General features: G+C 45.2%; 1 protein-coding gene across 1 annotated transcript in view; it reads right to left on the bottom strand.

Annotated features, from left to right (window-relative positions):
• Positions 1-14,192, bottom strand: part of VPS53 (VPS53 subunit of GARP complex) — a 132,150-nt gene that overhangs the window by 71,720 nt on the left and 46,238 nt on the right. The window contains 2 exon segments of the mRNA XM_044002590.1: positions 10,039-10,158; positions 11,341-11,456. Of these exon segments, the coding sequence (XP_043858525.1) occupies positions 10,039-10,158; positions 11,341-11,456 (236 nt within the window).

Genomic DNA, 14,192 nt, shown 5'->3' with positions numbered 1-14,192 from the left:
CAGCTGGGATTTGAACCAGGTCCTCCAACTCCCAATTCAAGGCCCTTTTCCCTGAGAGTATACTGGCTCAACCTTGTAAACCATAATTACAACACCATATGGATGTGAATGTCATCACACGAAGCTTCAGTGGAACAAAAGGAAGAAAAGGCCCAGTGACTGATGGCTGTCTCCCAACAAAGAACGGAATCTCCATGTACCTAAGGTCATTTCCTCCATATACATCATTAAAAAGTCTGCTCTCTTTCTTTATTTCCATCCTTTTTTTCTGCATTAACTTCACTAAGTTTCAAATAACAGCTAAGAACCCCAAACCACAATTTCTTTGGCCCAAACTATGAGACTGGGCCTGGCAACCTGAGATTTTTGAAGAAGGAAGGGGAGGGCGGCTGAAACAGCCTGTTTTTCGTTGGTACAGTTATAATTATGTCTTATCCTAAATACTTTCCAGGGTTTTTCCACTATCTGCAAAACTTTTCAAACCACACTCGTGGGTGGGTTTACTGACACTAATGACATCTTCTTGACCACTTTATCAACAAGGGCTAGAAATGTCTAAGATAAGGCTATCACTGGCCAAATCTATGTAAGTAAGGAGCACCCTCCCAGGAACAACTGGACAGATTCTGCACGAACAAATTAGTGCAGAGAGAATCAATAGGGAAACTACTGAGTAGAGGGGAAAAGTCTGAAAGTCAAGATCTAAAGGGTATAATGCAAAATAAGACCAAGAGCCCTTCCCTAACAAAGAACATGAATAATTTACAAAAGAAGAAATGCAAACTATCAACAACTATGTGGAAAAGATGCTCTAAAGTATTCATCAACATTCATTTTTTTTTCTTTTTTTTTTTTTTTGTGGGGCAATGAGGGTTAAGTGACTTGCCCAAGGTCACACAGCTAGTAAATGTCAAGTGTCTGAGACTGGATTTGAACTCAGGTCCTCCTGAATCCAGGACCGGTGCTTTATCCACTGTGCCAACTAGCTGCCCCCTAAAGCATTCATAATAAGAGAAGCATAAACTGAAACAACTCTAAAGTCTTACTTTACTCCTTCCAAAGTGGCAAAGATGGAATAGCTGGTGGGAAGACAGGCACACTAAATACCCTGTTGCTAGAGCTGTGACTTGATCTGGAATTACGTGAGAAAAGTCACTATGTCATTCATAACCGTTGGTCCCACTCTGGGGACATAACCAGTGTATATCCCTTTTATATTGTTAGCCTCTACTTTGCTCACAGTAGGCACCTAATAAATATCTGATGAATCAAACTGACAAAAGATTCTAAGGAAGAATTTCCAGGCACTTCCCTCACCTCCCTTGCTCTCCCTCAACCCCTTTGGAAAAACATAAACAACACCAGTCCTTTCCATAGCTAGAAGGAGAAAGTTACCCTCTGGAGGTAGCCCTGATCAGGCTGGAGGGGAAAGGAATATGGGAATAAGCATGTATTAAGCACTCACCAGGTACTGAGCCTGCGTGAAGTGCTTTACAACAACCTCATAAGGTCCATGCTCTTATGATTCCCATTTTACACTTTTGGAAACTGAGGCAAGCAGCAGTTAAGAGACTTGCCCAGGGTGACACCGATATTAAGTGTCTTCAGTCAAATGGGCACTGGGGTCTCTCTGACTCCAGGCTCCCTGCTCTGGCCACTGCACCATGAGCTTCCAGAGAGTGAATAGCTTCAGACTCGCACTTGCATGCATCACTGCTGACCTGGGTTAGTCTTCACCAGTCACCAAGCCTGCTTCCTATTCAATGTGCTCGTGGAGGGGCAGACGACGCCAGTGTAAGCCTACAACGACGGGCCCAGCCCAGCCAGACTACAGAAAGGAGGCAAAAGTGGTAGAGGCGAGACTCTGTCTCTGCCCCATGAAGCTCTTGATGTGGAGAAACACAAAACCTGCATTCTCTACTTAGAGAACTGTGCTCATGGAGGCACAACCACTTGTTGGGCCTGACAATGAACTCCTGCATTTGCTGCACGCCTCCATCACCAGATACTCCTCAGTGATGACAGCAGTCTTGGGCAGGCTTCCCTACTAGCAACTGGTCCCCGAGGAGATTCAGCTTCAGAACATCTGGGTTTCCCAAATCCCCTGAGGCAGCTCTGAAGTTTCATTTTGGTCCTTCCAAAGTGGCAAAGATGATAAAGGACAGAAAGAGTCAGAGTTGGAATGGTCAGTAGAAAGACAAGTATGCAAAGTACCCTGTTGACAGAGCTGTGACTGATCTGGGATTTGCTCAAATTCCATTCCTACTTTAGCCAATCAATAGGAAATGGCAACAATTTTCTCTGCACCTAGGACTGATGGGGTCAGTGACCTTAATGGGGAACTGCATTTATTTTCCAGGTGAGGACTAGGTATCTAGGTAATAAATCATCTGATCAAGTTATACCAGCAAGAGGCAACAAGCTCTGAAGGGAAAATCCTTAGCCTGACACGTTTGAACTCCCTCCTTAATAAAAATGAATGCGTTGGCCTTCATGGAGAGAGCTCAATCCCTCGATCAAGACTTTATAAAGTGAAGGCTAGACTTGAACTGAGGTCCTCCCAACTCTAGGCCCAAGGCTTCACCCAGTGGATAGCATCAGGGGAACCTGATTTCAAATCCTGATTCAGACACTTACTAGCTAAAATGACCTCTCAGCCTCAGTTTCTTCATCCATAAATTGGGGCTAACAACAGTGCCAATCTCACAAAGCGGTTGTGAGGATCGTTTGAGCTGTTTGCAGACATTCAAATGCTGCGTCAAAGCTAACTATTAACCCAGCCACCCATCCTGCTTGCAATAGAAATTGTCCTCTTACTGGCTCCAAGTAAAAGAAATTAGATCTTTTCCCACAATTCAAATAGGTCTGGCATAATCAAGTGATGTTATGCCAGTGTTTTTCACACTTGAGGATGAAAGACTCAGTGTGCTGAATGAAAGTTAAAGTTAAACAGCAGCCTCCTGGGCCTCTGAAGTGTGTGTGTGTTGGGGGAGAAGGTGAGAAGGAGCATAGCTAGGGGGGTAGGAAATTAGGAAAAGATGCTATTTGGACATCAGCACTGAGAAAGTCAGGCTGCCCCTTTTGTCACCTTGTGAGGAGCTACCCCCAAAGCTCCCCAGTGAACAAAGCGAGCTTCCAAAATGCACAGGGTTTATTTAGAGAGCGGAGCCATCACGTCAGGTGCTCCATGTTCTGGCATCCAGCTTCTAGAAGAGGGTCTTAACTCAAAATCACAGATCCACAGATTGTGAGAGACCATGGAATCCAGGCCCCTCATATGTAGGAGAGGAGACTGGGGCCCCATGAGGTCGAGGGGCCTGCCCAGGATTCCAGAGCTAGGGAGTAGGAGGGCCAGGCCTGGACCAGGTCTCCTGACTCTTCCCACCCAGACCCCCTCCCCAATCTTCCCCCATCTTCCCTCATTTTGGGTTTTAAAGCGTGTCCTTAAGAAATCTACAGTTTGGGGCAGCTAGGTGGCGCAGTGGATAGAGCACCGGCCCTGGAGTCAGGAGGACCTGAGTTCAAATCAGGCCTCAGACACTTAACACTTACTAGCTGTGTGACCCTGGGCAAGTCACTTAACCCCCATTGCCTTAAAAAAAAAAAAAGAAGTCTACAATTCAAAAGTATCTGTTTTCATGAGATTACAGGGCTCTTCAATTCCTTCTCTGCATAATGCTGATGGATTCCCAGAAACATTTGGTTTCTTGGATATGCCTAAGCCACTAAGACTTGAAAAATGGAATGACAGAACTCAAAAAAGATTTCCTTCAATGCTATATTAAACATTTTCCAGCAGGAGAGTCCAAAGAAATCGCCAAACCCAAATCGAGACCTGTCCACTTCCTCTTCCCAAGCCACAATGAGCACAACAAACCATTACTTAGGATTTCTACACTGAAGGCAGCAGCGACCTACTGCCTCTAGAGAGTAGGCCTAAGGCTCTCACCACCCCACCCCAATGGCCATTTCTATCATTACCAGATGGTGTGACTATCATTATGTAAACATAGGAGGGGAAAAATTCAGCAGGGACGGTACTAAAAATAGGAGGCCTGGGCTTTCCTTAAACTTCTAGGACCTTTTAAAAAAAAGCAATTGAAGAGATCCAAAAGCAACCCCGACCCCCATCCAAGCCATTTTACATTCTTATTGCCATTATTTAATCTCACATATTCTTCACTAGCCTAGAAGGATTTGTACTGAGGAAGATTCCCATGAGAACCCGAAACTTGTAGAGCCACACATTAACAAGCGTCTGGAGCACTGACCTACAGACATACGCAGCTCAATTGACTTAACCAGTTCCATGAAAAGACTGCTTCAGTGCGCAGAACCAGGAAAACGATATACACAATGACTACAACAATGGAAATGGAAAGAACAAAAAAAGAAGGTGAATATTTCACAAGGATAATGACTAAACTTGACCCCAGCCCAAAGACAAGATGAAGAAATGGACTTCCCTCCCTTCTTTGCAGAGGTGGGGGCCTAAGGGTACAGCACACTATATATGTTACCAGCCCAAATACTGACTGGGTATTGATTAGTTGTGCTCATCTGCTTTTTTTCCCCCCTCTTTATTCTTCTTTTTCTTTTCTTTTTTATTTTTTTTTGGGGGGGGAGGGTGGGTGGGTGAGGCAATTGGGGTTAAGTGACTTGCCCAGGGTCACACAGCTAGTAAGTGTCAAGTGTCTTGGGCCGGATTTGAACTCAGGTCTTCCTGAATCCAGGGCCTGTGCTCTATCCACTGCGCCACCTAGCTGCCCCTTTATTATTATTTTTTTTAAATTTTGATATCTCTTGCTTTTTTACATCATCTTCATTTCCAAATATATTCCCCCCTCCCCCTACACAGAAGCTAACCCTTATAACAAAGAATAAAAGAGAGAAAAAGAGAAGGCCAACAAGACTACCCAAGTGACCAAGAGTGACTGGCAGTGGATACACCGCTCTGCACCAATGGGCCTCCACCTGGAAGGAGGAGAGTGAGCTTTATTCTCTCTTGGTCAGCGCTCAACATGGTCAAGCTAAGGTCTCGGTATTCGGTTTTGCTTTTTTTTGGTTCTTCCCATTAGGTTATTGTGCTCACTGTGTATGTGGGTTTTCCTGGTTCTGCTTATTTTGCTCTGCATCAGTTCATATAAGTCTTCCCATGTTTCTCTGTGTTCATCACAGAAAAATGCTTCGTTCCTTTCAAGAGAAGCAGCTCCATGCAGCGACAGGAGTCCTGACTTGGATTCACAACCTGGTTTTGCTGTTTACCACTGAGGTAATCTTGGACCAGACACTTAACCTCTAAAGGTATCAGTTTCCTTACCTGCATAATGAGGGGGCCCCTGAGGTCCCCTTCCACTTCTAAACTCTATGACTGAGGACAGGAAAGTGATCCAACCAAAACCTACTGTCCCAAGTCCCCTCAAATATAAACGTTTCCTATGTGCCAGGAGCATTCTAGGCCATAGGGAGATTAAGTATTCTTGCTCTCAAGGAGATAACATGTGGGAGAGTGATGTAAGAGAACAGATAAGTAAATACAAGGCACTTTGAAGAAGGATGGAGCAATAACCACCGGGGCGATCAGGGAAGATGCAGAGGAATAGGATGCCCCAGAGGAAAGAGTGCTACGTGGGTTAATAAGCATTTACTAAGAACTTACTGTGTTCCAGCCACTGTGAATGAAAACGACTCAGGCCCTCAAGAAGCTTAAGCTTCTCTGAGGATGCAAGAATTATAGAGACAACGGCCAAGAATGTGGACACTACAGGACTCTCCTCTCAGCCGTGGCCCACCAGACCTGGAGACTGCCACCCCTCTCTGATACTTCCTACAGGCTTTCTTCCTTCCTAATGCACTTCTCAAAGCACTTTTTGTTGACTCTTGGTTCCATCACCAGCTTGGTCTGCTTGAGCTGGACAATGGCATGCTGAAGGGCGGGGAGAATGGGGGAGTGAGGAAGGGGAGACTGCCCTGACACTACTCAAATCTCAACTAAAGAGGTCTACAGCAATCTGGCCTTACAGGAAAGAACAGGACTAACAATGAGATTCACTGCTGATGCCAACCCTCACTTCCTTCTTTACTGCAAGTGTGTTTTCATCTGCCTGTTCATTACAACTGAGTCTGCATTTTCATCCCAACCATTGATGCAACAGGCATTAAAGCCAACAAAGAAAGGTTAAAGTGATGGACCTCCCTCTCCCCCATCCCTTTCTGAAAGTCTGAACTCAAACCTCTGTGGCTGGGACAGAGGAAAAGCTGCCAAGGAGTGCTACCCATGTGCGGCACCATGTGTACCAAACATCCGTTAACAGGAATAATTGAGAATTGTCTGCACATCCAAGAAAACGTCACCAACACCATCTATGCCAGGCAATTTTCCAATCCTCCACCAGAAGCTCTCTCCAGTGCCTGCCTCACCATGGTGTGGACAGGACCCTCCTGCATTCTCAAAGCCGTGCCAGCTGAGTATGAGCTCCAACAGGCCCCAGTGAGCAGGTTAGGCCAGCAGCAAGCTTTCTGTCAGGGGTCTGGGGTCCAGCCTTAATGTGAAGCTCATCACCAGACCATCCAGCTACCAAGGCATGGGTGTGTCCAACCACAGAATCTCAGAAAGACCATTTACTAATGAGTAGAAGGGTTGGTGGAAAGCCCACAATGAGGAAATAAAGGATGCTTAAAGGATTTAAGGAATTTTCTAAGAATGGCTGCCTCTGATGATTTCTTCAAGCCCTCTTGAGCTAGCCAAGTGGGAAGGATCCCCCACAACATAAATACAGCCTGCCATCTAAAAAATCCCTACAAATAAGACCAGGTGGGCCTCCTCAGAGAGTCTATGGAAAAGGCTGAATACCTAATAACCAGATGAGAAAAATGCTCCAAATCGCCAATAAGAGAAATGCAAATCAAAGCAATTCAGACATTTCACTTCAGCAAATTGGCAAAGATGACAAAAGTCTGGAAGAGTTGATGCTGAAGGGACAGATAGGCACACCAATGCACTGCTGGTAGAACTGTGAAGTGGTCTAATAGTTCTGGAAAGCAACCTGGACTTATAAAGATAAAGTAACTAAAGTGAGCATGAGATTCTACTGGTGGGTATGGAGCACAATGTATTCACTGACCAAAAAACAAAGGCTCTGTATACACCAGCCCTTCCTATGATAGTATTGGTTTGGAAACAAAGTGGATCCCCACAGATTGGGGAATGGATTATAAATTATGGCACATGAATGTAATGCTATAAGAAATGTGACGAATCCAGAAAAGTACAGAAAGATCTACATGTACCGGTGGCAACATGAAGTAAACAGAGTCAAGGAAACAGCACACAAAGTGACCACAACAATGGAAGCAGAAAGAGCTACCCTAAAAATCCTTTAGCAACTGAATGTTGCTAAAGTACAAAGAAGAAATTCAGCACTAAAGAAGAGAATACACTCCCTCCATTCCTTTATAAAGGTCTCTGGATGTGAAGCACTATGGTTAATATCAGGGTGGGGGGTTTTTGATGTTTTGGTCAATTTCACTATTTTTTTTCCTTGAGGGCAACTCACTCTCTGGAACCTCGAGGGACCAAGGAGGCCCCCATTTTTCCAGCTGGGAAGTTGGGATCCTCTTGGAGATGATGAGGTGATGCCCAAGGAGCCCACAGGTGGTAGTCCTGGTGTGAATTATATATACATCGTAAAAATGGGGCAAGACAGACGTTGCTTCAGTCCTCCTCTTGTGGCCCAATATACTGAGGGAGCCCAGAAAGAGAGTCCTACAGCCCCAAACCCCCAACTCTTCCAAACTTCTGTATTTCTGTGGAGGGGGTGACAAGCCACCTTCTACTATTAGGTCTTTCCTGATCATTTCTCTACCTCCATTCCCTCCCAATTTTTTTACTTTATATTTGTGCAAATTTTTTGTATAAACTTATATATGTACCTGATGTCTCCATCAATAGAATGGAAGTTCCCTGAGGGAAGAGACTATCATGTTTGTCTTTGTATGCCCTTAAAGCCCAGCCCAGTGCCTGGTCATAGGAGGCATTTAGTAAACTGACTGATTTGATTATCTAGGCTATGTGGCAGTGATTTTAAGGAAAAAGATGCACATGAAGGATTGAAAAAGTGTCAAACTAATAACTAATTACTTTGGGGAATTTTAACTCTGAAGAATCAAGCCTATTAAAAATACAATCTTTAGATTCATGCTAAGTGCAACCAACAACAGCACTTAAAAATCCAAAAGGAAATTATAACACAGCTAGGTTTTTCACCTAGAAAAATAATTCGGGAAAATAAGAAAGACCAGAGCGATGAAAAAACAAGTGTGAACCACCTAGAAACTACATTTTTGTAACCGACAGAAATGAACAGACAACAAACTATCTTTACTGTCCACTCCGGACAATAACGAATTGTGCTAACTACATTCTCTGATCCATTCATTTAAACTATTTATTGACGCCTGTAATATGCAGAGCACTGAGAGAGACATTTTTCCGTAAGAGACAGATGGTCCCTACCTGCTCGTAGCTTCCAGTCTAGTAGGGTCTGAGACATGGCTAATAAACAATGGTTAACATACGGGTATCAAGGAGCTCTACAACAAAGTGCGTGTGATATGACAGTGCATGTGTCCCTGACAGGCAGGGACTCTGAGGAGCTCTCTCCCAAATCCCTCCAAACCCCTTCAAATAATGCTTTAAGACAATACCAAAGTCAAAATACCGAAGCTTCCAAGAAAAATATGAATTGGTCTCAGGCCATAGAGGTGCTCAAAAAAGACTTTGGGGGCAGCTAGGTGGCACAGTGGATAGAGCACCGGCCCCGGAGTCCAGCGTACCTGAGTTCAAATCTGGCCTCGGACACTTAACACTTACTAGCTGTGTGACCCTGGGCAAGTCACTTAACCCCAATTGCCTCACTAAAAAAAAAAGAAAAAAGAAAAAAAAAAGACTTTGAAGATAAAGTAAGAGAGGTAGAAGAAAAAATGGAAAGAGAAATGAAAGTGATGCAGGAAAGTCATAAGAAAAAAGTCAACTCTTGAAAAGTCAAATGGAAAAGCTCTCTGAAGAAAAGAATTGCCTAAGAATTAGGACTGAACAAATGGAAGCTAATGACTTTATGAGAAACCAAAACACAATAAAGCAAACCCAAATGAATTGAAAAAATAGCGGGCAATGTGAAATATCTTCTTGGAAAAACTACTGACCTGGAAAATAGATCCAGGAGAGATAATTTGAAAAAAAGGAGCAAGGGCAGAGAGGGAGAAAAGTCTAGTGAGTGGCCCAAGGGAACAGAATGACCCAGCCTGAACTGGTGTGTCAAAATCCATGAGATAAAAAAGAGTAGTGCCTGAAGGCCAAGGGCCCTGAATGTCAGGCAGAGGCAATGAAAAGTCACTGAAGAATTTTAAGCAAGAACTGATGTCACCAAAGCTTATTCTGAAAGCAGCACAACCTGGAAGGAGATGAGAATGGAGGTGGGAAGGCCTGGTAGGAGGCAACAGCAATGGGAGCCTGCCCTAAGATGGAGAGGGAAGGCGGTAGGAAGAGAAAGTAGGGAAGGGACGCTGAGCTGTTGCCAGGGTGAAATCAATGAGAAGGGTAAGTGACTGGAGATGAAAGGCAAGGAAGAAAGAAGAGCAAAAAAGAACCCCACCCTTTCAAACACCTCCACAGAACAGTCTGAGATCAGGAAGAAGAGCAGGTTTAAGAGGAAAGCTGCCAGTCTGGATTTAGAGAAGTTGAGCCTGAAGGGTGTCCCAGCAGACATGTCCTGGAGGCAGATGGAGGCTGCGTCTGATTACACAAAGCCAAGAAAAGAGGTCAGCCGGACATTTGGGAGTCACTGGTGTGGGGGCAGGAGCTGAAGCCATGGGAGGGAATGAGATGGCAAAGGAAGAGTGCAGACAGAAGAGAAATGGGCCAAGAGCAGACCCACGGGGAGCACGTAAGACTTCATGCTATTGGAAAAGTTAATTGTTGTAACATATCTCCTAAGTGCCTTTCCCTGTGGGAGCAGATTCCTTCCAATAGTATTTTACCTCTCTGAAAGTTGACGAATCTGTGGAATTCCCATGTACTTATGGAAGTGTTCCAAGACGTTCACTACGCCCTGTAGAAGGTTGGCAACTTCTCCATACTGTCGCCGCCTTGTCATGGCTCTGCAAGGAAAATCAGAGATTAAGAGGTTCAGGACATCACCAACAGGGGAAAGCCCATTCTGGTCTGTAATTATGAGAAGTATTTTCTAGGTTGTATCAAAAGCTATTGACGCTGATTTATACACGGCACCAAAACTGTACATTTTAATCAACATGCCTTGCCAAGAGAGATTGTCTTTTGCTAAGGTGACTACTGAGGTCAACTGAGCCAACGTCAATAAAAGAGTGTTCATGAAATCAAGAGTACAACTTGGCAAGGAGGTATAAACAATTGGTTTCCAAATCCTTCAATAAGTCTTCATTTCCAAACTGTGGGTTCATGGTTTACTAGTCCCTGTAGGAGGCACTTAACAGAGCAGTATCAAGTTCAAGCCAAGGTGTCAAGTTCATATTGCTGGAACCTGACTGGATGAAAAACACCGAGTTCTCTGGGAAAAAACTGAATAATAACAACCACAAGAAGCCAAGTGCGTCTCCCAACCTTTCCCCAGTTATCAATTAAACCAAACACAAAAGGATGATCCAAGGACCCAACAGGACATGCCTGCTTTGTCCAGCCTTCCTTTTTCCCTCCTCTTAAGGTAGAAAGAGTCACTAGATGTCCTTTATGCCATACTGAGGAACCAGAAACACTGCTGACTTAAGGGACAGTCAATACAGCACACAAGAAAATGACAATGTCAAAATCTTGCTGAGGGAAAAAGGCAATTTGAATTTTTTAATATGGTTAATTGATTTTATTGGAATCACTGATGAGAAAATCAAAATTGCAACCAACTCATCCTTTTCATGCTGTTTCTAGGGGTCCCACATATCAGGTTCCAAAAGCACAGCCCAGGAGCACTCGCTGTCTTTGCAATCCTGGGTTGAGAAACACACAATGACACAAACTGCTCTTCGGCTCTGTTGGAAAGTATGCTGAGGCAAATACTGCCAACATGACATCGTGCATCATGCCATTTCTACCTGCAGAGAATCAGTCCGCTGGGTACAAATAAGCCAGATGGGGTAAGGATGGAGCCCAAAGGGGCACTCAATCCAAACGACAAGAGAACAGGTTCTTGAGTCATCCAACAAACAGAGGAAGGAAGAAGTGGCTGAGGCCTGGATGACCTTGCTACGTCATTCCCGGAACACTGAGCAGTCCCCGAATGGAAAAAGCTAGAGGTTCGTGTGACTTACTCAAGGGAATCGACACCTCCTGCCAACATGTGCAGGTGGTTCAGTGTGGTTATGGAAGTGGTCAGGTGGCGTTTGGCGTGGTCTAGCTGCTTAATGTCCCGGGTGATTTCCTTAACCTAAATGGTGAAAAACAAAATGAGAATGAATCAGAGAGCACAGAAGAGAGGCCTCTCATCTCAGCACAAGAGCAGCCACCCAAGAAAAGGATTCAGATTGACAAGAGGGGCCAGACCAGGACAAAGGAAGACAAAAAGAATAACCAATAAACTCATCTAGTAGAAGATGGAGCTCTTCCAAATTAAAAAATGAAAAAACAACCTCCCCAAAGATGCGCTGACTGTCAAAACACCCTTTAAAACAATATTGAATTAACTCTAGTAAGGTAGTAGGATGTACTAAAAAGAACACTGGGGAGTCAGGGAAATCTGGGTTCAAATCCACACTCCATGTGATCATGGGCTCATCAGTCACTCAACAATCCTTTGTTAAACACCTAGTATGTGCCAAGAACTGTGCTGAGCCCTGGGGACTTAAGAACAGGTTATCTAAGTAACTGAGTATATACAAGGCAGAGAGAATAGAGAGAAGACTTTACTTCCCTGTCTCAGTTTCCTCATCTGTAAAATTAGAACACTAATATTTCTTAGGGATGTTGTAAACCAAGCCCTTGGGCCCAATGATTCAAAGTCAGTAAGATGGCTGAGCAACATACTTGCTGGAGAAGTGCCCAGAACAGCGCTTCTTCCTAGCTCATGATGCCAGCGCTTTCCTGCTGGGGTAATAAGAAGCCATGGCACAGACGTTTTGGGTGTAACAGCTTGGTCTAGGTTACAACTAGATTTCTCATCTTTTGACTGAGAGTCCTCCTCCCCAAAACCAAGTCACCAGGGAGCCTTTAACTAGAACCAAGCTCAAATGGGAAGTCAGACAGAAGGATAACTGGGGCAGAGTCCTAGACTGGTAGATGTGGTTGTGAGGATGGATGGTATTTTCCCCCAAGGGCATCCCTGCTCCACTGGCTTGTCAGTTTATTAAGTAAGCTGGAGCTCACTTGGCCCTTGGCAGACCAACTTTCACTAAACTGGCAGACAGAAGATTCTTTTGTCAAAGAGAATGAATCACAGAATCCTCATCTCAGAGTTCTAGCACTGCTAGGACCTCAGAGGCCATTTCTCTCATTTTACACTTTGAGGAAACTGAGGTCCAAGGAGATGAAGTGCCTTGCCCCGGGTTAACCTTATTCTACGTATCAGGCCCTTTATTAACTTTTTTGAGCACCGTCTATCTGGGAAAGCCTGAGGACAGCCTAAAGGGCACCCGGCTCCACAGAATCCTGCTTCCTGGTAAATAAACTCCATAATGAGAGCTGTGTCTGCCTGAAAAACAGTCTGTTCAGAGTGCTCTGACTCCCACCTCAGCCAGAACACCGACAGGGACAACAAATTGAAATCAGAAGGTTGATGGGAAGGAGATGAAAAAAGGGACCTTGGTGGTCCCTGGCACGATTCAACAAGCAGCTAGGCCACAGCAGTGCTGGGCAGGGCCACTGCCCACGCACAGTACCAAGCATCTGACATTCTGTGGAAGGGCACTGCCAGTCTGCCAGTCTCTGTCCTCACTCTCAGCTAGGAGGCAACACTTCTGGGTTCTCTAGTTCCTGGAGGACATTCTGTTTCTTAATCTCTTCTTTTACAAATTCACATTCCTTACTGATTGCCTACAACTATTATTCAGTGGTTGCTTACCTCTGGGGCAAAATATTTATGCCCTTCCCTCCCAAGGAAGACTCTTCCCTACTTGACTTCTCCCGTGGTTAGGTTACCAACAGCCCCTCACACTGCCCAGGGACAAGTCATAGGAAGGGCTCATCCTTCTGCGGGATGAAACGGAAAGTTCTCCCAGAACCAAATCATTATAGAGCAGGAAGAACTTCTCCAGAGGTTAATTCATCCAGGGTTGGAGCGTCATGGCATCAGAGCCAACAGGAAGCCTACGGGCCCTCTAGTCCAACTCCCTGCTTTTACGAGTGGGACTTTTACTAAGGCCCAGAGAGGTGACATCACTTCCATGAAGTCACCCAGGCCACAAAAGGCCAGAGACAGGATTCATACAGAGGTTCTCTCAGGCCAAACCTAGGCCTGGGCACTGCCCCCTGCTGTCTCAATCTCCTCCTTTAACACAGTGAGATTCAATGAGTTGCCCAAGGCCACAAAGCTAAGAGTAGGGTTGTGACAAGGACCCAGGTCTCTTAATCCCACTCCTGACCGCTGATCTCCACCCCACCCCGCCCCCGCTGATCTTTTACTAGAGCATGCTGGTCCCCTGAGACCTCTCAGAACATAAAGGAATCCTCCTTCAGAAGACACATCTGAAAGGTGGTTAGCCAGCTTCTGCTAGAAAACTTCCCATGCAAAGGGGACTCATTCAATTTGGGGAATCCAACCTCGGAGGGGTGATAGCCCCTCTGTACCATGGCCCGTTAAGACCCTATCTAGACAGCGCTCGCCTTCAGGAATCAGAGTTTAGGAAGAATCCTGAGCAGCTGGAGAGCATCCAGGAGGGCCTTGAGCCCACGTGGTGGCAGCAGCATCTTCCTCAGAGGCCCAGCCGGCTTCTCCTTAAGGGTGTGGGGAGGTGGGGAGACTATCCTTAGGATTTGGTCAGTTCAGGATCCTCAAGTCTGAAACACTGGCCTGGCTTCTGTGTCGCCTGTGGGGAGGTTTGGTGGCACTGCAAATGCCAGGAGGCCATCCTTCTGCTCAGCAATCATACCATGGTAAATGGGAATGTGCAAAGACAAAAAGGTGTCCAGTCACCTGAATCCAAGGTGTATCCTTCCTGATCCTTCTTCT

The sequence above is a fragment of the Dromiciops gliroides genome, chromosome 4 (assembly GCF_019393635.1).
Source record: "Dromiciops gliroides isolate mDroGli1 chromosome 4, mDroGli1.pri, whole genome shotgun sequence".
Lineage (NCBI taxonomy): Eukaryota > Metazoa > Chordata > Mammalia > Microbiotheria > Microbiotheriidae > Dromiciops > Dromiciops gliroides.
This window is presented reverse-complemented; position numbering and strand designations above follow the sequence as displayed.